Here is a 23,835-nt window from a genome sequence, read left to right as displayed (position 1 = left end):
GTGCCTTGACCGGGCAAGCCCAGGGTTTTGAACAGGCAACCTCAGTGTTTCTAGGTCGACGTTTTATCCACTGCGCCACCACCGTTCAGGTGATATGAACTATTTTTATTGAACTCTTAATGGATTATAAGCCCCTGTTCTAAGTGACTCACACACATCAGTTCCCTTTACTGATGGATTGAGAATAATAATGAACTATCACTATAATGTGATTGCTACTGTTTGCTGTGTTCCAGTCTTGTTCTCAGAACACGATAAACTACATAGACAAGGCCCAACTTGACTGGGTGCCCAGCCAGTCTTCCATGTTATTTTCCCTCCCTCTGCACCTCATTGTGCTCCACAGTGCTGGCCTCCACTAGATGCTCCACAAACACAGCTAAGCTCAGCCCTGTCACAGCCTCTGCATGCCCCATTCCCTCTGCCAAATGCCCTGTTCCCTAGATACCCACGTGACACTCCCTCACCATCCCCCTTCGCCTCCCTACTCAGACACCACTTCCTCAGGGAGACCTTCCCTCAGCATGCTATTTAAAATCCAGGGCCTACACTAGTGTCTGCTATGAAACAGACATCCAGCAAATTTTTGCTTAATCAATACAGTATATGCTTACTAAGTGGCAGTGGCCTGGTGCGAGGTGCCTTTTGGAATTGAGTCCCCAGGCCAGCCTCCTGAGCAGTTGTTTGACATACTTAAACAGGCCTGCAAAAACCCTAAGGAGACACGAGGGAAAGCACCCCAGATGAGGACACAGCACCTTAAACGTACAAGCTCTAAGATGACAATGTGCTTGGAGAAGGGTGGAAAGCTAGAACCGAACTTGTGAGGGAGAGCTCAGGTAGGCGCGCAGTTCTGATAGGTCCAAGAGGGGTCTGGGGATGCAGGGACTCTGGGATTCCACTCAACCACAGCAGTCCCACAGGACCCGATGTGGGTTTCTAACACGTTCCCTCTTGCTCTGGTTGCCGAAACAGACGGCTCGGGAATTCGAGATGCGTTAGTGCAGTTGGGGTGAACTTGACACCCACTTGTTCACTGAGATACTCAGGAACATTTACAGTACGTACTGAGCTTCGGCGACAGCGGCTGCGAGCCTGGGGGCGGAGTCCTTCCGAGGCCCCGCCCAGAGTGCCTGGAGCCCCGCCCCCTGAGGCTGCCGGACCCTCTCCATCACCCCCAGTGACTGCGAGACCACAGACTAAGCCAAGGGAGGACCATCTGAAATCATTGCCTTTATTTCTTGAAGTTGGGTGGGGGCCAGATGGGTGCTATTGGCTTAGCGGGGCGTCAGGGCCAGTTCCGCCCGCAGCTCCAGGTCCTCCCCGTGGTGGGCGCCCAGAAGCTCAGGGCCGGCCTGCGGGAGCAGAGAGTCAGGCGGCCGGGCCCGCGGCTGCCTTTGCCCTGTCACCGTCATCACCCGGGGGTGCCCCGCTCTCCTATGGCATAGACCTTCTCTCCGAGGGGCACTGGGGACATCCCCGCCCATCTGTCTTCCTCTCTCCCCACCTCTCCCGCGTCGGCCTAGTCCTCTGAGGTGCTGTGGGTCTGGGTGGAGACTCACCCCTGAAGTTCTCCAAATCCACGTTCAGCCTGCGGAGAAGGGACAGAGGAGAGTAGAGGAGGAGGAAGAAGAGAGCAAGACAGGGGCAGGGGCAGCGCCCACACGCCGAGGCCCCGCAGACCCGCACCCGCTCCAGCCCTTCTGGAAGCACTGCTACTGGGGCTGGGGAGGCATCCGCCCATTCCCTTCCTCCTTGCCCCTTCCCCCTCGCCAGGCCTTTACCCTCTCACCCTCTGTTCATTGCCCTCGACCACAGTCTGCGAGAGGAGCCTCCGCTCCACCAGCTTCAGCTTGGTCCGCGCGGAGTTCTCTGCAGGGGTGGGGGTGGGGGGACGTCACGGGTGTGGCCTGGGGCTCGAAGAGCCGGCCCCGCCCCTCGCCCTCTACTCCACGCCCGAGTCCCACCTTCAGTGAGCAGCTAGCTCCTCCTTGCTGCTCTGCAGGGCACGGATCTCCCTGGCCAGTGGCCTGGCCAGTCGCCGCTCAGGCACCTGCCAGGAGAGCGAAAGGACTGTCCGTCCACCTGTACTCCTGGCCCCTCCCCGTCTTCGGGCCTCTCAGAGAGTCCTTACTGGAATTAGGTCATTCATTCATCCAACTGTTTATTCACTCGATGTGCAGTTTTGTTGTGGCTGAGCTGGTGGAGACACATTTCCTCCCAATCGCTCCCATGTCCCCGTGTACTTCTCAAGTCTCATGTCTTGCCAATCTCCTCATCCTCCCTGCCCATCCTCCAGTTTGCTCTTCTTAAAATGCTGACCTGGGCCCTGGCCGGTTGGCTTGGTGGTAGAGCGTCAGCCTGGCGTGCAGGAGTCCCGGGTTCGGTTCCTGGCCAAGGCATACAGGGGAAGCGCCCATCTGCTTCTCCACTCCTCCCCCCTCCGTCTCTCTCTTCCCCTCCCGCAGCCAAGGCTCCATTGGAGCAAAGTTGGCCCGGGCGCTGGGGATGGCTCCTTGGCCTCTGCCCCAGGCGCTAGAGTGGCTCTGGTCGCAGCAGAGCAACGCCCCAGAGGAGCAGAGCATCGCCCCCTGGTGGGCAGGGCGTCGCCCCCTGGTGGGCGTGCCGGGTGGATCCCGGTCGGGCGCATGCGGGAGTCTGTCTGACTGTCTCTCGCCCATCTTTGCTCCAATGGAGCTTCGGCTGCGGGCGGGGAAGAGAGAGACAGAGAGGAAGGAGAGGGGGAGGGGTGGAGAAGCAGATGGGCGCTTCTCCTGTGTGCCTTGGCTGGAAATCGAACCCGGGACCTCTGCACGCCAGGCTGACGCTCTACCACTGAGCCAACCGGCCAGGGCCCTGAGCATGGCTTTTTCAGGGCTTCCATTTGCCGCTGCAAGGGAAGCACGCTCTAGGTGAGCAAGAGGGAAGCAGGATCAGCAGTGGTTACTGTGACAGTCTGGGCAACCATGTGGCAGTGGGGCATGGTGAGAGGTGGCCAGATTTAAGGTAAAAGCTGAAGGACTGGGTGGATGGGCCAAAGGAAGAACAGAGTCAAGGATCATTCCATGAAGCTGGGCCCGAGCAGCTGGTGGAGGCACTGAAGTCAGGAGAGGGGCTTTGATTGGAGGCAATGATGACGGCTCACCTGGAATTCCCAGAGGTCTTTGTGTTCGCCCATCAAATCCTCCAGTTGTCCTTCCACGTGCAACCTAGGGGCCAACACCCAGGACTGAGAGAACACGCGGACCAACACACAGCTTGGCCCAGTCTGGGGGTTCCTCATGCTCAGGCCTTTGGATCTTTGCCTGGTGCTCCCTCTGCTAGGAGCCCATTTCTGGGCTTTATCCTCCAAGCCTGGGTTCCAGTAGCTCCTCTTCCAGCAAACTCCCCCGATGCAAGCCCCATTCCCAGTCCCCACCCAGTGCCACACTAGGCCCTAGACCTGAGCTGACCCCAGTGGTTGCCCCTGCTTCCTCTGTTAATAACTCTCTTCAATCTGAGAGTTACGGATGGAAATATGGTCCATGAACTCCCGCAGCACGTGCTTCCAGGGAGGAGAAAGACAACCTCAATCAAATTCTTTGAATGGCACCCCCCCCCCCCCCCCCCGCCGCTCCCTCCTGCAGGAGTGGGAAAGGAGATGGGTCTGTTCTTAACCTTCTTCATTACCCTTTCTTCTGTTGATTGAATGTGAAACTTTATGGACTCTGTTTTTAGACCATGACCCCCTACCAAATCATGAAGTTGAGCCTGCGCAGTAGGTAAACCTGAGCGGGAAGTGGAGACATTGAAGCCAGTAAGGAGGGGCTTTGGTTGGAAGAAAACTTTGTGAGGGTAGCAGTAGTTCACTTTCATAGATTCTAAAGTCCTGGCTTAAAGCCTGAATCTGCTATTGTACTGTGATCCTGCACAAGTTACGTAACCTCTCTGGGTCTCAGTTTAATCATATGTAAAATGGTGGTAATGATCGGAGGATGCCATTAGCCTTTACTTCCATTGTCATTGTGAGGATTATGTTGATAAATGACCATAAACTGCTTATCAGACTGTGTGTGTGTGTGGTGTAGTTAAGCACACACACGCTTTAACTATCATCATGTTTTCCTGCATAACTAAAATCACGGTGTACCAATGTGTGACACCTCTGGTCAGCAGAGCATGTTAAGTAAAGGTGCAAATAATGGAGAGGCGGATGATTGGATGTACAGTTAACTGGATGGGTGAATGGCTGGCTAAAGAGATGGTGCCTGGTTAGAGAAATGATGGAGGGAGAAGGTTGCGTGGAGAAATAAAAGGATTGCTGGAAGGATGGATAGATGTGTAGGTGGATGGTTGGGTGAAGAAATGAATAGCTAGATGAATAGATGATTGGAGAAATGGGGAGAAAATGAATGAATGATGAAATGGATGGAAGATGATTATATGGAAGGCTGGACAGACAATGTCTGGCTGGCTGGCTGGATTGAGGGTTGGATAGTAAGACAGATGTATTGATGGGTGAATGGAGAAACGGGTGAGTGGGCGGGTGAATGAGTAGATGGGTGGGTGGGTAAATGGATGACTGGGGGCCCTAAATGAGCAGACAGATAAATGAATGAATGGATGGCAGAAGGGCTGGATATCAATAGGGGGAGGTTTAGAATGACACCAGTGGATGAAATGCATAAAGAAACTAGCAAGAAATGATTAAATGGCCTGACCTGTGGTGGCGCAGTGGGTAAAGCGTCGACCTGGAAATGCTGAGGTTGCCGGTTCGAAACCCTGGGCTTGCCTGGTCAAGGCACATATGGGAGTTGATGCTTCCAGCTCCTCCCCCCTTCTCTCTCTCTGTCTCTCCTCTCTCTCTGTCTCTCCCTCTCCTGTCTAAAATGAATAAATAAAAAAATAAAAAAATAAAATTAAAAAAAAAAAAAGAAATGATTAAATGAGTTCATCTTAACGCCACTAATGCCAGAGATGAGCATAGAAGTCTTTTGTCTAGCGAGTCTGTTATCAAAAAGGGGAATAAGAGACAGAGAGAGGAGCATCAACTCGTTCCACATAGTTATTTCATTTAGTTGTGCATTCATTGGTTACTTCTCATGTACCCTGCTGGGGATCAAACCCACAACCTTGGGCATGCCATAACAATGCTCTATCCACTGAGCCACCTGGCCAGGGCTGAGCCTGAATTTTATAGATTTGACATGGAGCCACTCAAAGTCCTTCCTGGCCAGCTGGCCAGCCTATGCCCCAGTTACCTTGCTGAAGCTCATAAATCTGGTTAATCAGATCTTCTATCTGTGGCTCCAGGCTTCCCTCTACACAAGGAAAGAAAGATTGAACCAGAGAAGACAGTTGCCCAGCTGTCCAAGGCAGGGGGGGGGGGGCAGGTGTTGGCACTGTGTCCCTGTTGCTATCAATCAACACACATTTATTGAGTGTCTGCTGTATGCTGGGCTCTGTAAGATGGGGCTTGCATTCTGGGTGGAGAGGTGGACATCGACCAAAGAGATATGACATCAGTGTGGTAATAAAGTGAAGCAAGGGATTAAAGAGTAGAAGGTGCTTCTTGGGATATGAAAAGGCCCAAATGAAGACAGGAAAAGGAGCCCTGCAGTTTTGTGGGAATGGGGGGTGTGGAGGGAGGAACCATGGCAGGCAGAGGAACGAGTGCATAGTCCCTACAGACAGAATGAGTGAGCAGATGCCCAAAGCAATGGCTAAGGGGCTGGTGTGGCAGGCGTGAGTCTAATTGCAAGTGTGAGTAGCAAGAGGCAAGGTGGGGGGAGATGGGGGTGCAGATCACTCAGGGCCTCCTGGATATGGTGGAGGCTTCTAGATGCCATTCTGAGTGTGGTGGGAGCCCACGAAGACCACCTGCCTTCCCCACCCTGTTGAAAGTCTGGCAAAGCAGTCGTCACCTCTGTCCATCTGGTCTCTGGTATCGGTCTCATTAGAGAAATGGGGAAAATACTGCTTTAATTTTGTGGTGGCAGCTTTCAAGTTTTCCAGTGACAGGGAGGTCACCGTCTCTTTAGTGGAGTCATCTCTACCTTCTCACAGCCCCAATATCAGCGCTTTGTATGGAAAAGCCTTCTTCCTCATCCGATTGGCTTCAAGATCGACAGCAGCACAGAGTTGGGGCCAAACCCAACTCTCTGGAGTGAATCAGCTCAAGCCCTGGATTTTCCGAGGCTACCAACTCCAACTCTTGTGGCTTCTAGGACAGTGGGTGCTTCCAAGGTGCTAATTATGACTGAGAAATCCCCAGGGTGGGCTCGGGTTGTGGTCGGGGTCACTGTGCATTTCCAGCAAAGCATTTTCTCTAATTGCAGCCTAGGTAGGAGCCCCAGTGCACTTCTGCAGGCAGTCATGGTGTGAGGGGGGCGGGTCCAACTTCAAACCCCGCCAGCACTGCTCCACCCAGCCCTGAAGTAGGCTGGCTCTCAGGCCCCTCTCAACAAGCAAAGCAGGGCACAAAGGTATTTGTATTGTCATTTGTATATAAAAAGAGTAGACAAAGAATATACATGCAAAAATGTATTTTTTTTAATCTCTGGAAAAATAGCCAACAATTAAAAAACAGTTGTTGCTGCTGGCCTGTTGTTCAGGGAAAGAAATGGCGTGTGTGTGCGTGTGTGTGCGTGTGTGTGCGTGTGTGTGCGTGTGCGCGCGTGTGTGTGCGTGCGCGCACGCACACACACGCATTGGGTTTTCCATCTCCGTATACTTCTTGAATTTTAAAGCTGTATTTTTCATTCAAAGAATAAATTGTATTAGGAGGAAGAGCCACGGATAACTTCTCAAGGTTGAGAGTTGAGGGAGCTGGGTGTGAGCCCCATGCCTGACTCAAACCCCAGAGAGCCTCAAGTACAAGGAGACACATGACCTTTCTGTGGCTTCTTCACCATTGCCGGCAAGTCTTCAGTCTTGGTCTGCCCTGTGGAGATGAGAACCAGAATTACAGGCTCCAGGGAGAGTGACAGGGGGCTGAGGAAAGGTCCAGGTCTAACTGGGAAGGGAGGGAGGAAGACTCAGTGGGTTTCACAGACACCCCTGGGCTGGAACCGGGGATAGGCTGAGGGCTAGGCTTCCAGCTAGAGCAGGGACCCTGCAGGGACCCCGTCCCTGGTCCCTACGGTTTATGGTGTGTGCTGGATGAATTGAGGCACCTAAAGGTCAGCTTCTCCCTGAGACGTCAAAGGACACCACACATTCCTCAATGAAACTCAAGAATGAAAGAAGGGAAAGTGCTTTTGCTGCTCCTGTTCAAAATCAGTATGAAGTTCTAACCATTGCGGTAGGGCAAAGATTTCATGTGAATTTCTTTAATCAGTTATTATGAGTTTCTTGATGGAAGAATATAATACCACCTATGAAAGATTCTTGCCAACCAAAAAGAAAAAAAGAAGAAGAAAAGAAAGAAAATATTACTAAGGTAAGATATCTAAATACCAATTCAAAGGAAATACAAGACGCAGAGAAACATGTTAAATGATATCGTGGGGATGTAATCAACATTACAAGACTGGCAAACTCCACAAGACAATCTTGTTTCTTCAACAAATAAATTGCAGAGGAAAATGGGAAAGGGAAAACTATGATTAAAAGAGCCTTGAGACATACATCAATTAACTGTAATGAACAGACCTAATTTGGATCTTGCTTCAAACACTTTTCACCATATATACTTCTCTATAGTTTTAACATGAGACTGTGTTACTTTTAGAATTATAATAACAATAACAACAAAAAGAATCAGGAAAAAAATGTTGACATCTTAAACCAATGCTAAAAGGTTGAATCCCAGTGACCTAAAATTGGGCGGAGAAATGAAAGGCAGCTCACAAATCACACAATAGCCAAAAAGGAGTCTAGTCAGAAGTCCTTCCCCTCAGACCCTAAGCTCCTCAATTGCCCTCCTCAGAAGCCACTGGTGTTACATGCTGTTTATGCTTACTTGGAGATGACTCAGTTCATATACAAGCCTATCTCCACCCTTTCAGCACAAGTGGTATCATATCATAAAGGATGCTCCACAGCTTGTATCATTCATTTGACAATGTATACTGTTGATCTTTCTGTTCTTTTTAGTGTCTGCATAGTGGTCCACTGAGTGAATATACCATAATTTAAAGCAGTCCCCTATGAGTGGATACTTATAAGCAATGCTACAGTGACCAACTTCTTTAGTTTCCTTGGGCTGCCGAAACAAATTACCACAAACTGGGGCTTCCTTTTGTGTGTGTTTGTTTTCACTTTGCATTCTATCTCTGTGTCCAAACTTCCCTCTTCTTACAAGGACACCACTCATCGAATCCGGGCCCACCCTAATCCAGTAAAACCTCATCTAACTAGTTATATCTACAAAGACTCTTTTTCCAAATATCTTCTGAGGTCTGGTGTTCATAAAATTTTGGTGGGGACACAATTCAACCCGGTACACTATCCTTGTACGTACATTCTTCCTTGTGCTCACACAGGAGTGTATTACTGAATAAATTCCCAGAAGGCTACCTGCTGGATCAAAAAACATGCCTATTTTTAAATTAGGCTGATACGATGGAGTTGTGCCCACCTGTCTTCGGCAGGCCCAGAAAGATTCCTTCCCATACCCCTACCAGCCAAGTATGTTTTCAACCTTTTCATTTTTGCCAATCTGATAGACAAATATAAGTAGTTCACTTCACTTTCTGGTAGTAAATATCCAAAAACCTACTTAACATCTGTGGATCAGAAATTCCCCTTCTAGGAATCTGTCGTAAGGAAGTTAAGGATGATGGGCAAGGCGTTCACTGTTTGTAATCTTAAAAGATGGAAGCACCCTAAACATGCCTTAGTGGATTATGACTCATTTGGAGCATGTAATTCTTCGCAGCCATTAAAAATCATATAAACCTGGGGTTCTTAACCTGAACTTATTAAATGTTGTTGAACTATTTGGTGGTATGTTCATTTTTTAAAACATATTTTTGTCTTGCCTGAAATCTTTTACAAATTAGTACGCATTAATTTGACTTTCCATTTAAAAATTTAAATTATTTACTAAACAAATGTGGAAGAACATGGAACGAAAAATGAAAGTCTCCCTTCCCCACCCGCCTTCCCCAAGTCCCATCCCTTCCCAGAAGTAACCACTGCCGGCCGTTTGGTGAAGGCACTCAGATATTTTAGTTGAATGTATTTCATGTATTGCTTTAATTTTTACATTCTTATCCAAGTAACATTCTAAAAACGTTCAAACACCACACAAACGTGAAGTTAAAAATGAAACTTCCCCTTTTCTCCTTGGCCCCAAATCTCAGTGCCTTTCTGATATTATTAGGCTGGTATCTATCCTCTTGAGACTTTAGACATTTTAAAATACTCTTAATATTTGGAAATTAAATACAAAAATTAAAGCTTTCATAATAAGTATTTGTTTTTTAAAAATATTTCATTATAAAAACTTCCGAATGTACACAAAAGTAGGGAGAATACCATGGTGAACTCTGATTTACTGATTGCGCAGATCTGACAGTCATTAATATTCATGCATATTTGCTTCAGCGCTCCTTTTTACTGGGCTGAAGTATTTTGAAGCAAGCCCCAGGCTTCCTGACACGTCATCCCCAGATACTTAAGTCTCACTACTTCTGTAAGACATTTTCTTAGATGACTCCAATCCTATAATCACACCAATATTAATAGTCATCACTAATCATTGGATAATTAATATCACTCAGTACCCAGAACATAGGTGATGTCACCTGATTGTCCGCATGCCTTTTATAGCTGGCGTTTGCAACCACTTCTGTAAAAGCTCTATCTATATTTTTCCTCTCCCCTGTATTTTAGCTTAGTCATGGAGTAAGATCATGGCTGATCAGTAAATCTCTTAAATAATCCAATTAACACCTTGATAAAATCTTTTAGAAATCCATGTTACAGAAGAGCCTATAGCACACGAGCCCCCTTTAAGCCTTTTATTTTGAAATAATTTTAGATGTACATGAGTTGTAGAAATAGACAAGGCCCCTACTTGCCCTTCTATCAGGTTTTCCACCTGTATTTCCCGTAAATTGCAGGCATCATGGCTCATTCCTCCTTAATGTTCCAGTGTCTATTTCCTCTATGCAAGGGGAACCTCCCAGGTAACCACAGTATAACCATCAAAACTGAGAAGTCAATATTAATATATGATCCTTGGAAGCCATTCAAATTTTCTCCTTTCTCATTCTTTAAAATTATATAGTACTACTTACATTTTCTTAAAAGAAAAATAAAAGAAACAAAAAAAGGGCCTCCACTTTTGCACAGCCCCCAAGACCCAAGTCCCTTGCTGAGTCGTCAGGCCTTTCGGCTTCAGATATTTTTCTGTGCCACCCACACAAGGCTAGGGTTGACACTGCCCCCTGCCAGACTTTTAAAATCCAAAATTGCTTTTACCTCATAGAAATATCTTCTTTTTGGAGTGTCAATAAACCATGATCTTATCCTTTTACAATTTATTTTTAATTATTTTAAATTGGAATTCAATTACTTTTTCCTCTGTTTAAAAAACCCTCCACCCTGGCATTCCACAATATGCCTAAATATACCTAAAGTTGGCCATTCCCATGACTGCTCCGCGAGTTTTGCTTCCATCCACAGCACTCTAATGACTCCCTCTAGTCCGCACCTCTGTGTGTTCTGATTACTAAGCCTGGTGACTAGAGATGTGACCGGACAGCATTTTAGATGCTAAAAATATTCTGCCAAACTGCCCCTGGCAAAGTCTTTACTGGTCAGCTCTCCCAGTGAGACAAGTGATGGCCTTTTCCCTCAGAGTAATCAATACTAGATATTATCCCCTCCCTTTATAAAACCAATTTTAATGGCTAGAAATGGTAACTTGACATGCTTTTAAATGTTCTCCGTTGCTGATGAAATTAGTAACTTCAATTATGACAAATCGGAAAGATTGCTACTAAGAGTATTTTAGCACAATGGCAGTTACAGTAAGTGCTTAACAAGTGAGATTTGCATCCGTCTCATTTCTGCCTGCCTTTTGTTGAAAGCTGGCATTCGATGTGTGGCCCTATTCCAGGAGAGCTCTCCATGTTAGTCATTTCATTATTCATAGAATAAACAAAGGAAAGTACTGAGCACCTACTATAAGCCAAGCAGGCATTGTTTGCATGTTGGGGAAACAGCAATAAATGGTTCTGGTGGAGCTCACATCCTAGGACAATAAATGGGTAAATAATCACCATTATTGTCAATGTCTGCATAGATAGGACTGGAAAAAATGCAATCCAATGTGTTTATTATCTAGCAGACTGTGCAGGAAAGGGGGTTATAGATGAAAGGAGGGCAGAAAGTTGACAACTGTTGAAACAGTGATGGGAACATGGGCATTCATCATGCTATTTTCTGGACTTTGGGACATTTAAAAAATTCCTATTGTTAAAAAAAAAAAAAATGCTAGCGGCCAGTAGTGGATCACTGTCTTGGGAGGTTAGACTGCAATTCCCACTTGTCTGTAGGCAATTGCTCCCCCTTGCTAGGGTGTGGGTGTCATAAAATGCCTTGGAGAAAAGCTGTCGGTGGGAGCGGCCATTCTCAATAAAGACCTGAGTCTGCACAAAGTGTGAAATGTGCTGGGTGTCCAATGATATTGGGGAGGTAGTAGCTATTAATTTTCCTAGATATGGTGGCAGCAGAGCGATTTTTGTGAGAATGACTACCTTCACTGGTTGCTAGAAGAGATGCATACTGAAGTACGGTTTACTTCAGAATACTAAGCAGTCTGTCAATCAAGCTGACAAGAGTTAATCTAGATGGAAATATGCATGTTATTCAACTCCACATTATTGAACAGTATTTTATAAAAGGCTTAAACTTTTACTTTTTAGTACTATCAATATTTCATCATTTGAATGGGACAGAGGTTTCCCCCTTCTTCCCTGGCCAGACGAGGCCAGCTTATCCTCATTACCTTCACCCTCCTCAACCTCCTCCTCCAAGGCTTCCAGTGACTGTCCTTTCAAAGGCTCCAACTTCTCCGCCATTTTCCAACACAGACACTTGGGGCATGCACTTTGGACAATTGTTAAAAAAAAAAAAAAAAAAAAAGACACGAAGGCAGAAAGACTCTGCAGTGCGCATGCGTGGAGTGTGCGCCTGCTCCTCAGTGGGCCGAGGCCAGAGCAATGGGATTTCAGCGTGCCTCTGATGCAGTTTGCGGCACTCACCTCCAGCTCGAAGAGAAAACAGGTGCAGAACTTAGGCCTAAGCGTACTGGGGAGTAAGTGCTGTGAGTACATATATAAACTCTAGGGAGGCGTCTCTCTCTCCAGCTTGCTCGTGTAGTGCAGGTTGTAAGAAAGTCTGGGACAAATGTACGTGTTATGTGGTGGCACACGAGTTCGAGTCCCTTTTCGCTCACAAATCCTCATTTAACAGCCTATGAGTGTGGTTACCTACATTTCACAAATGAGGAGCCTTATGAGCTCAGTGCCTCTCCTATGTGAAAATTCTGGATCTCAGCTACTATGTGAAGTCAGGGGCTTTGTCCTGTTACACAGAAAGGTTCACTGTGGAGGCCACCTTTCTCATTAACATGAGCAGCAAGCAACATTGATGGGGATCATTTCTGACAGGTTTAAGTATGAAGTACATGAAAGACAAAGGAATGTCCTTGTGGGGATTGGTTTAGGCCTTTTCTTTAGTTTGTTTTTTTAAAGACTCCTCAGGCCAGTTCCGAGCACAGGCTAGCATTGCATTCCCAATTTCATAATCCCTGGTGGACCACCCAGAGACCTTGACCGGCCCTGGACACTCAAGAGCCCCATTGAAGTGGGAAATTCCAGATGCAGGACAGAGGGTGTGGTGCCCAGGATGGGAGGAGAAAGCCCCCGACAGAGGCTGGACCATCATCCGAGTGGAGGAAGTGAGTAGAGGGAAGGAAAGAGGCCTCAGGATTTCTCCACAGGTGGAGGTGCATGAGGGAGCTGGGGAAGCAGCCTGCTCACCAGTGGGAGTTGTGCTGCCATCCATCTCCCATTCGTGGGCAGGCCCTCAGATCCTGCCCCACTGCCCAGAAGAGAGGCCAGCCACAGACACCACCATCAATCTCCCACCCTCCCACCCGCCCCATTTCCAGAGTGGAGACAGAGGTAAAAACCAAAGGTGGTCGTTCCCAGCACTACGCAATCCGGGAGTTCTGCCTTTCAAGGTCCAATGAACAAGCCGTTATGGGGAGCCTGGTCCGTAGAGGCAGATGAGGCTGCTGGGGGTGTGGAGTACTTGGGTGGGCAACGAATGAAGAGCCGATCCTCCTCTTTCTTCACCCAGCGCAGGAGTTTGGTCACTACCAAGATGGCACCTGCCTTGGTCACCAGTGGGCTGAGGCAGGTATAGAGCTCAAATTTGGAGGTTACCTGCGGGTTTGAGAGGAGACAGGGTCAGTACGCTGGAACTGGTCAGGCCCGTTCCTGTTCATTTGACTCTGGCCCCATGCCTGTCTCCTGTCTGGAAGACACATCTGGCAGCAGCTCCCAGTTGGTGCTGTCTGGTCACTGGGCTGAAGCAGGTAAGCTGATAATTATTTTTTGCGAGAGAAAGAGATAAAAAGACAAGACAAAGAGGGAGATGAGAAGCATCAACTTGTAGTTGCATCACTTTGGTTGTTCATTGATTGTTTCTCATATGTGCCTTGGCCGGGGGGCTCAAGCTGAGCCAGTGATGCCCTGCTCAAGCCAGTGACCTTGGTCCCCAGCCAGCAACCTTGGGCTTCATGTCAGTTACCTTTGGGCTCAAACTAGCAACCATGGAGTCATGACTATGATCCCACACTCAAGCCAGTGACCCTACTTTTAAGCTCATGATCCTGTGCTCAAGCCAGATGAGCCCACGCTCAAGCCAGCGACTTGAAGGTTTCAAACCTGGGACTTCAGTGTCCCAAGTCAACGTTCTATTCACTGTGCCACCACTGGTCAGGTGGTAAGCTGATATTGTGTTATGCATGGGCTATGGGTTCTCAGTTGAGCTAAGGGATCATTTAGATCAGCAGTTCTCAACCTGTGGGTCGTGACCCCAGCAGGGTCACCTTAAAGCCATCAGAAAATACATAATGCATATCAGGTATTTACATTCCGAATCATAACTATAGCAAAATTACAGTTATGAAGTAGCCACCAAAATTATTTTTTGATTTGGGGTCACCACAACATGAGGAACTGTATTGCGGGGTCATGGCATTAGAAAGGTTGAGAACCACTGATTTAGATCTAGTAGCTTCAATTGGGTGATGCTGGCTCTATGTGTGGACTCAGTTTGCTCATCTGTAGAATGGGTATAACAAAATTAATGCTTTTTAATGAGCAACTGCTATATACAAGGTCCTGTTCTAAACTCCAAACACCTATGTCTTCATCATCTGTATCCTGAGTGTAAACAGAGGATTAATTCAATTTAATCCTCACACCAACCTGAGAGACTTAATGTGACTAGATCACTAGTAACTTTCCACTCTGCCTCTCAGTTCCCCCTCTCTCACTTTGTTCCAGCCACTCTTGCCTGTCCTTGCTGTTCCTGAGACAAACCAGGCTCAGTCCCACCTCACAGCATTTACACAGTCCTTTCCCTCTGCCAGCTGTAGTCTTCTTCCAGGTCCCTAAATGGCCTACTACCTCTCTGCCCCACCATATTTAAAATCCTGGGCCTACCATATCTTGTTTTTTTTGTTTGTTTGTTTTAGGTGAGAGGAGGGGAGATAGTGAGGCAGACTCATACATGCACCCCAACTGGGATCCATCCAGCAACCCTGTCTGGGGCTGATGCTCGAATACCGAGCTATTTTTATTGCCTGAAGCCGATACACTCAGACCAACTGAGCTATCCTCAGCACCCGGGGGCCACGCTTGAATCAATCATACCACTGGCTGCAGGAGAGGGAGAGGGAGAGAAGAAAGGGGACACAGAGGGGGAGAGAAGCAGACGGTTGCTTCCCCTGTAATATCCTGATTAGGAATCAAACCTGGGACGTCTATACACCTGGGCGACACTCTATCCATTGAGCCACTGGTCAGGGCCATATCTTGGTTTCGAAATACCATTCTTCCCTAAAAGGTACAAGGGCTACTTGGATAAATGGACTGACACAGAGATAGTGCAGAATAAGCTTGGAACATCTTGTGCCAGAAAGGAAGAGTGCTCCAGCAGTGATGGGGACATGTCAAAATGACACCAGGACTAGCTGGCCTAAATCACAGCTCCCACTAGCTAAATCTGAGACAATTTGAGCAACAAAATAAATCATAGAAAAGGCTTTTAGCCTGCTGAATTAAAGAAAAACTAATGAGACCACAGTGATATAAAATTTAGAAATTAACAAACAAATACAGGAGGAAAAGTTCTTCAAGACAATAGAATCTCAAACAATAACTGTAGAAGAAATGATAGGGTTAGAAAATCACCATCTAATAAAGACCAGAGTAATATCTTTGAAGGCAAGAATCATTAATGAGGTCCTGGCGGGATGGCTCAGTGGTAGAGCATCGGCCTGGCATGTGGATATCCCGGGTTTGATTCCTAGTCAGGACACACAGGCGAAGTGCCCATCTGCTTCTCCACCCCTCCCCAATTTGCCTCTCTCTACCTCTCTCTCTCTCTCTCCACCCCCCCTGCAGCCATGATTCTACTGGAGCAAATTGGCCCTGGGCGCTGAGAATGGCTCCATGGCCTCTGCCTCAGGTGCTAAGAGCTTGGCTGCTGAGCAACAGAGCAATGCCCCAATGGGCAGAGCATGTCCCCTAGTGGGCTTGCCAGGTAGATCCTGGTTGGGGTGCATGCGGGAGTCTGTCTCTGCTTACCCTCCTGTCACTGAATTAAAAAAAAAGGAAGAATCTTTAATAGATATTAACATTAGTGAATCAAAGTATGATGAGAAACAGAACACTGACATAATCACTTCATGCTATTTACTAATTACAAAGGGGAAAAACACTAACTTGATAGTGGATAAATCTGGCATATGCCACCCTAAGTGATCAAAGTTAACATTATCAAAAATGGGACAAACTGACATCATGAACTTCCTAATATGATACAAAGAAGGGCAGAACATCATTTCTGTGATATTCTTTCCAAAAATGCATGACTCAAATTAGTTATGATAAACTATCAGAAAAACCCAAGTAGAAGGACATTCTATAAACTAACCGGCTGGTAGTCTTTAAAAGGCTAAAGTCATGAAAGACGAAAATGATGGAGGAACTGTTCCGAAATAAATGAGACTAGGAAGACACAACATGTGACCCTGGACTGGATTCTGGACCAGTGAAAAGACCTTAGTGGGACAACTGGGGAAATCTGAACTAAGTCTGTGGCCAGGATGTTATTATACTGATGTTACTTTCCTGATTTTGATAAGTTACTGTGGTTATGTTGATTTCTGGAAAAACTAGGTGATGGTACTATTTATAGTAATAATTCTTTGTACTATTTTGCAACTTCTTTGTAAATCTAAAATTGCTTGAAAAACTGAAGTTTAAAAAAGTTAAAAATAAAGTCCTTGGCCTAGAACAATGCCTGATACACAATAGGGGCCTAATAAATTATTTAATAAATGTGCACTAAATGGCAGAGCCTGGGGGAAGGTGCCATTTCCAATGGGGTCACCTTGACCAAACTCCCACAATAGCTGACTTTTTTTTTTTTTTTTTTTTTTACAGGGTCAGAGAGAGAGAGTCAGAGAGAGGGATAGATAGGGACAGATAGACAGGAAGGGAGAGAAATGAGAAGCATCAATCATCAGTTTTTCGTTGTGACACTTGAGTTGTTCATTGATTGCTTTCTCATATGTGCCTTGACCATGGGCCTTCAGCAGACCGAGTAACCCCTTGCTGGAGCCAGCGACCTTGGGTCCAAGCTGATGAGCTTTTTGCTCAAACCAGATGAGCCCGCGCTCAAGCTGGCGACCTCGGGGTCTCGAACCTGGATCCTCCGCATCTCAGTCTGACGCTCTATCCACTGCGCCACCGCCTGGTCAGGCAATAGCTGACTTTTAATAGATCCATAGGAAGTGAGGACAGGAGCCCTGCAAAGACCCCAGGGGAGGACAGCCCAGGTACAAGTCATAGCATGGGGCCAAGCTGTGATGTTCAAGGAGAGCTGGGCGTGACTCAGGGCGTCCACCCTGAACTGGTGCCTGCAGACACCTGGGCAGGCCCTATGGGAAAATGGGGAACCAGCAGGCACAGTAATGGGCCCTCTCAAAAGTCAAAGACACTCTACTGGTTGCAAATGAGAGAACAGCAAACAGAATGATGGGGCTAATGAGGTTTGAAGACATTGTGATTGATCCTTATGGGTTTCAAAGACAGGTGTGTAATGGCAGTGACAGTGTTGAAGGCAAAAGTATACGTAGCTGAGGCAAAGGCACAGTGTGCTTGATAGATGGAGTTTGCGATGGGGGATACAATGAAGGGAACAAAGAACTGAAGCAGAGAATTAACCCCTTCCGAGCCCAACCCAGCTCACCCAGGCCAGCAGTGTCTCCTTCTCAGCCACGTGGTAGATGAGGCGCAGGGGCCGCGAGGTGCTGTGGAGGCGCGCGTGCAGGCGGTGGTATAGGTCCGAGAGGCGCTGCCGTTCCTCCTCGCTGCTGTAGGGGGCCTCTAGCTCAGGGCTGCAGTGACGGGCAGGGCCGGGTACAAGGTCAGTCTAGGCTTTTCTTGGCGGCCCACCTCCCCAGACTAGAGAGTTCAATTAATTAGGGAGCTAAGCCTTCCTCGTTAAACTTGAGGCATCCCCATAGCTGGAGGCCCAATTTCTCCATCAAACTATGGGATCCCTTGAGTATTGGAGCCCTATTCTCCATTAGAATAGCGGATTCCTTGTGATTGGTGGTTGAGCCTCCCTCATCAGTTAGAGACCCTTTCTACTCCATCTTTAGAGCGTGCTAGCTCTCTATCCCGAGTCATGTCTGTGGGATGCCGAACCCTGCAGTTAGACAAGCCTTCCCACCCGGCCAACTGCCTACAGGATCAGGACCCACCTGGTGAACTGGGGCAGCTGGCGGTGATGGTCGGGGATGTCCAGTGGCTTATAGAGAAAGTGCCGGAGGCCAGGTGCCCCTACGGCCTGTACACTGTAGGAGGGGGCACTGGCTGATGGAGTACTAGAGAAGCTGGCAGCCTCTGCAAGGGTGCGCATGGCACCAAGGGAGTGCATGCCGTCTTCCACCAGGCGCCGGCAGGTGGCCATGTCATGGAAGGCCTCAGGGTCAGTGCCAAGCAGCAGCAGGCAGACAGGCATGGCGTCCAGGCGGGCCACATAGGCGTAGAAAAAACCATCGGGGTTGAAGCGGGGCAGGCACACAGGTGCCCATGCCTCTCCCGCTGCAAAGGCCGGTGCACTGACCCAGTTGAGCAGCAACTGCAAGTCGGCGGGGTCCAGGCGGCACTCAGCCAGCACAGTCCGCTCCTGGGCTGCTGTCACCAGTTGACCGCCCACCGCCAGCACAGAGAGCGCCAGGCCGGGTGCTGTGCAACGTCGGAGCAGTGCGCCCAGTGCTTCCCGCAGCGGGCGAGCGAGGGGCACACAGCGCACGGCACCCAGCAGCAGGGCCCCCGGGTCCCGCTCCACGCTGTCCAGAAGCCGGTCTAGCGTGCGCTCCGAGCCAGCCAGCAGGCGGCGGAGGTCGTAGTTCTGCTTCCGGGCGAAGATGCGGGCCACGCTGGCGCGTGTCAGTGTGCTCACGATCTGTGCGTGCACGGCTAGCAGCTCCCCCCGCAGCTGGGCTGCCGACTGAGGAGTCCTTGACACAGCCACCAGCAGCAGGGGGCCCTGTTGCAGGAACACCAGCTTGTGGTCCTCTAGGGGAAGGAAGGGATGGGCAGGAGGCAGAGATGAGTCAGTGGTGACTTGAGGGGGTCAGGTGAGGCTCTTCCGCCCTTTCCCTGAACACACACCTCTGTCCTGAGCTTGCGCGGTCACTCTGTGGACACTTGAACTAGGGTAAGGACAAGCTGGGGGAGTTTGAACGTTTGTGGAGACATGATGGGATGATCAAAGTACCAGGTTAGACATACAGCATGAAGTGGGGGAAGATGAAGCAAGGACTGGCTCAACCAGAAAGACACCCAGCTCAGCCACACAACCCACAAAAGCATGCTGTCAGATCACAAGGAAGATCCCAGCCAGTCACTCACATCCAGTGAGCTATGCACTCAGAACCCAGAAGGCCAAACTGGCAGATGGACACAGCCTCCTCTACCCCCCTTCAGATGCCTGGACAGCCATCCACACACTGACCCACTCCTGCTGGCTGGACAGTGGCTAAGGATGCCTGACAGACCAACAGCTGGCCACCAACCCTGTTCCCAGTCACCGCCCCCTGTTCTGCCTCCTGCCCTTCTGCTCACCAGCATAGATGGTGCGGATGGCGTCTCCTGCGCTCTGCACGAAGGACACAAGGGCTGTCATCACACCCATGGTGGTCGACAGTGCCTCCACACTACCGTACCTCGAGTAGATGGGCTTGCCTGCCTCGCTCAGCACAAACACATGCTTCCGCTTGCTGCGCCAGTCCTCGTCACTGGGGTCTCCGCCCTGGTCCCCAGAGCTACTCTCAGGGTCACCGATGGGACTATTCTCAGAGGTTGCAGGATCCCAGAGCCCACAAGTACATGAAGGGGACTCTGACTGAGGCAGCGGTGACAGCAAGCTGGGTGGCTGGTCCTTGGTCTCAGATCCTGAAAGGGAGTCCCTGGTGGGTCATCTGCCTGTGGACTCCCAGTCACCCCATGCCTAAGGACCCACCAAATCCCTACCAGCCCCATCAATGACCTCTGATGCTGACACAAACCTCCAGGTATCTCCTCTGCCCCTCCATTACATCCACATGATCCCCTTCAAGCCCCAATAATCCAATCTCTCATTGTCATAACTGAACCCTCTAAGTCCCTAGAGACCAATTATTCTCCTTTCAATAACTGTCACTCCCAAGTCTTAAAGTATCCCATTGCCTCTGAATAAACTTCATCTTCAGTGATCCCCCATTAATGACCTGACCCTTCATTATTCTCCTGATATCACTCACCACAACAGATGTAATAGTGGCCATTACATCTGTTAATACTTGGGTCTTTGACTGCTTCCCACCCTTACTTCCTTAAATATTCTCACTGACATCCTTCAATCACTGATGACCCCACTGACTCTCCTGAGCACCACTTATATCCTTTATGATGACCATGAATTCTCCCAATGACTGCCACAAATATCCACTAACACTCTAATCTTTAGGAACCCCTCAACCCCCCTCTCCTATTTACTCCCACTGTTGTTCACTAACATTCCAATGACCTGACATCAACATCATTAATACCTGGGGCTTCAATGATCTTCAGTGACTGCCCTGACCCACAATCTATTCTACTTCATGTCCATTCCATCTCCAATATGACCACTATTAATCTCCACTAACATCCAAGACTTCTAGGGCCCTCTGGTGACTCCCTTCTTTTATTCCATTCTCCCTTCTCTCCAGTGATCACTATTAAGCTCCACTAATACCTAGGACTTCAATGACCTCCACTGACTATTCTGTCCCCAACTGCCTTTATTCTCAGTGGTATCCACTCCCCTCCTTATAAAAACCACCATAATATACACCAATACCCAGGACTTTAATAATCACCTTCACTGCCCTTCCCAATGATCATCAATACCAATTACCAATAAAACCCACAACTTCAATGCTCCCCTACTGATTCCCCTGACACCCTTCCATTAATTCCTGTTGATGCCCATTGATCCCCGGAGTCAACTATTATTATCCACTGGCAACTATGTCTCTAAAATTTCCCCATAAAATCCCAATGACCTCATATTCCTTCATTCTCTGATGGACATTTTCTGATTCCATGTGCACCCAATTTCCGATGACCTCTTCCCAATAGCTGCCATTAGTTGCCAATAATTCCCAAGTTCTCAAAGACCCCCCCACCACTATTTAGTCTCAGAGATGTCCTCTGATCCTTCCTAGTGACCTCATTAACATCCACTAATCCCAAAGTGGTCATTGAGCAATTCCCCCAGGGACTCCCACTGATTCTCCACACAATACCTTTCACATCCGCCTAGGTCTTCAAAGACCCTCCTACTAGTTCTCTAACTCTCCAAATAATCTCACTGATGGCCACAACCTCCCACACCAATGACCTCCATAAACATCCACTAACATCTAGTTCCTTCAGACTCCAACAATTCACCAATGTCTTCTCAAAGATGTAAATACTCTGAATGTCCATTGATTCCTATTGATCCTCTTCCCTACCTCAATGACATAATTAACACCCTAGCCCCCAAATACACTGACTTCTAAATAGTTCACCTTTGACTCTATTAAGTTTCTTTTGGTCAGTCATTGACCTAAACATTCTAAATCCCCAATGCCCCTCTCTGACCCCAACTAGTTCCTTTTTGATTCCTCAAAGATCTGAATTCAACTCAAGTCCCCAGTGAATATTCACTGATATCCACTGATATCCTTTTCATTCCTTGATGATTTGAACTACAATGTGAGTCAACAATGACCTCCTTCTGGCTATATGCAACCCTGTTAAACCCAAAAGACTCTTCACTGGGGCCCCATTGATCTCCCCCAACAACGGCACCCCCTATATATTCTTTCTAAGATCCTAGTGAGGAAAAGGCATACCTGTTTCCTCCAGGCCCCCGTCTCCGGGATCTGTTGGGTCCTCGCGAACCTCTCCGCCGTCTCCAGTCTCTTCGCTGAGGATCCGCGTTTCCTCCAAGTCCTCTGCGTCCCCGGGGGCGGGGGCAGCAGTGTCTTCTCCGGCCTCCATCTGCACATCCCTGTGCGGGAGGGGAATTGAGGGTGACAGGCAGTAAAAGAAACTTAAAAGCCTTTACTGAGCTTAGCCCTCTTGTACACACTCCTGATGCTCGTTTCCCCTCGGTTTTAAACAGGATGAGACATTTAAAAATATGACCAAATACTCGCATCCTCCAACACTTGCCGAAAAGGAAGATCTACCGAGCCTCAGGAAATAAAGATACACGAACACCTGTTTTAACCCAGTATCTCAATTGGCCGGGTACCATTTCCCGTAGCCGCGGTAACATCACACTTCCGGGTGCGACGAAGCTCAGAAGGGACTTCCTGTTGAGGAGTTTCATTCGCTCCCCGCCGGCCCGACCCTTCTCTCCCGCCGCCCACTGGTCGTCGCTCACCGTTGAGATGGAGCGCACCACTCCCGGATCTACGTCGGATCTTAGCTGGGAAACCAGCGAGCCCGCTCTGCACTCCCGCCCACCGTACTGCCTGGCGCGGGTAGCCCGGGCGAGCCGGGCCCACTTCTGGTACTGAAGGCTGTCGGCGTGAGGGGGCGCGGCTCACGCTCAGCCAATCCGGAGTAGGAGGGCGGCACTGCCTCTCCTACGGCGCAATCAAGAGAAGTCGGCTTCTTAGCCGCCTCGTATTTCTTTCTACCAATACTGTGCGTTGGTTTGCGATTAAACCTGCCCATTCCTTGACTGACATTTTCTCGAACCCAATCAAAGGCTCGGGCCAAGTCCTCTCTTCACTCGAGGACGTTCTCAGCCTGAGTAATGTTAGATACGTGCCTGACACTAAACGTGCTCTCTCAGAAGTGAAGCAACTTCAGCCTCACTTATCCACCAAGAAAGGAGGGGGCGGAGAGTGTATGTGTGTGTGTGTGTGTGTGTGTGGGGGGGGTAATGAAGGTGGAGTCTGAATGCTTGACGGACAGCCTTTGCTTCCAATTGGAGTGCCGTGCGCAACCTGGGCAGCCTATGATATTCGGCTGCTAAAGCGGGAGGCGGAACTCTTAGAAATAGAGTGTTCGGGAGTCGTCACCGACTCAGGCAGGCAAAGCCCTCGCGGTCTCTGGAAAAAGGGATGCGCGAGCCGTGGACATCTTCATGGCGCGGGAAAGTGAGTTTGCGAAGCTCACGTGCAGGCTGACCAGGGCTTGCCCAGACGGACAAAAGGATGAACTGACGTTCCTTTTCAATACACGGCTCTGTGGGTGGAGCTATAGAGATTAGAATTCCAAATCTAACAGGGTTGCCTCTGGGCGTGGCCTTGGCGACCTTCTGAGTCGCATTAGTTGAGGGAAATGCCCATCGGCCGCTTCGCGCCACTATTGGCTGAACGAGGAGAGGGCGTTGGGATTTAGAGGGAGTCTTTATAGAAAGAGGAACGCAGTGGGTGGGATTAGAGTGGTCCTAATGTATTATTTTAATGTGAAGGCGAGCTGGAGGTGTGGACGCGCCCGCCCTGGACTCTCCTCTTTAGCTCTGAATGTCTCTGCCTGCGACTCCCTGTGAGTCTGTTTCTGTTTCTCTGTGTCTGGGTGTTTCTCTCTGAGTCTCTGTCTCTCTTCCGGTGTGTTTGTCTCTGTATCTCCCTGTGTCCTCCCTCTATTTTTGTCTCTTTTGTCTAGGACTCAGTGGTTAGTCAACCTGGTCTCTACTGCCCACTAGTGGGCGTTCCAGCTTTCATGATGGGCAGTAGCGGAGCAACCAAAGTATATATAAATAAAAAGATAGATTTAACTATAGTGAGTTGTTTTAAAAAGATTTATACTGACACACTTAGCGAAAATCTGACATAAAGTGCTTGGTAAGTAGTTATTATATGCTTTAATTTGCTGTAACTCTGCTTTATAAATTTTATAAAGTAAAGTTACTTCCCTACTTTATAAATCACCATTACTGTGGAACAGGTGGGCGGTTAGAAAATTTTACTACTAACAGAGATACAAAAGTGGGCGGTAGGTATAAAAAGGTTGACTACCTCTGGTCACTCCAGGTCATTGTGTGTCTCTCAGTCCT

The 23,835-nt window shown here is 48.5% G+C and overlaps 1 protein-coding gene and 1 long non-coding RNA gene across 5 annotated transcripts; both read right to left on the bottom strand.

The window, feature by feature from the left end:
- Window positions 1-1,221: 1,221 nt before the first annotated feature.
- LOC136313418 (uncharacterized) lies at window positions 1,222-1,884 on the bottom strand. Of its 2 annotated transcripts, none has more exons than XR_010727141.1 (3): window positions 1,793-1,884; window positions 1,563-1,591; window positions 1,222-1,355 (listed from the first exon to the last, which is right to left on the bottom strand). It is a non-coding gene; the product is annotated as an uncharacterized lncRNA (long non-coding RNA). The 2 variants fall into 2 exon arrangements; XR_010727140.1 differs by having other exon boundaries at window positions 1,228-1,355; window positions 1,451-1,591; window positions 1,793-1,867.
- Window positions 1,885-9,904: 8,020 nt separating this feature from the next.
- MON1B (MON1 homolog B, secretory trafficking associated) lies at window positions 9,905-22,351 on the bottom strand. Of its 3 annotated transcripts, XM_066242133.1 has the most exons (8): window positions 22,210-22,351; window positions 21,674-21,831; window positions 19,374-19,703; window positions 18,921-18,977; window positions 18,005-18,824; window positions 17,488-17,635; window positions 13,162-13,385; window positions 9,905-13,129 (listed from the first exon to the last, which is right to left on the bottom strand). In XM_066242133.1, the coding sequence occupies exons 2-7, from the start codon at window positions 21,819-21,821 to the stop codon at window positions 13,176-13,178; spliced, it is 1,713 nt and encodes a 570-aa protein (XP_066098230.1). In that variant the 5' UTR covers window positions 21,822-21,831; window positions 22,210-22,351; the 3' UTR covers window positions 9,905-13,129; window positions 13,162-13,175. The 3 variants fall into 3 exon arrangements, with proteins under 3 accessions (XP_066098230.1, XP_066098229.1, XP_066098231.1); XM_066242132.1 differs by having other exon boundaries at window positions 9,905-13,385; XM_066242134.1 differs by lacking the exon at window positions 18,921-18,977 and having other exon boundaries at window positions 9,905-13,385.
- Between the last annotated feature and the right edge of the window lie 1,484 nt (window positions 22,352-23,835).

This window comes from Saccopteryx bilineata, chromosome 9, assembly GCF_036850765.1.
Source record: "Saccopteryx bilineata isolate mSacBil1 chromosome 9, mSacBil1_pri_phased_curated, whole genome shotgun sequence".
Classification (NCBI taxonomy): domain Eukaryota; kingdom Metazoa; phylum Chordata; class Mammalia; order Chiroptera; family Emballonuridae; genus Saccopteryx; species Saccopteryx bilineata.
The sequence above is the reverse complement of the archived record's forward strand: the minus strand, read 5'-3'. Positions and strand labels throughout refer to the sequence as shown.

What these genes read in the sequence shown, in the direction of transcription:
- MON1B (XM_066242132.1), bottom strand. Translation starts at nt 21,821, where the DNA reads ATGGAGGCCGGAGAAGACACTGCTGCCCCCGCCCCCGGGGACGCAGAG. An exon ending in CGGGGGCCTGGAGGAAACAG is followed by an intron (nt 19,704 to 21,673) that starts GTATGCCTTTTC and finishes ACTCCCTTTCAG; the next exon opens with GATCTGAGACCAAGGACCAG. An exon ending in CATCCGCACCATCTATGCTG is followed by an intron (nt 18,978 to 19,373) that starts GTGAGCAGAAGG and finishes AAACTCCCCCAG; the next exon opens with CTTGTCCTTACCCTAGTTCA.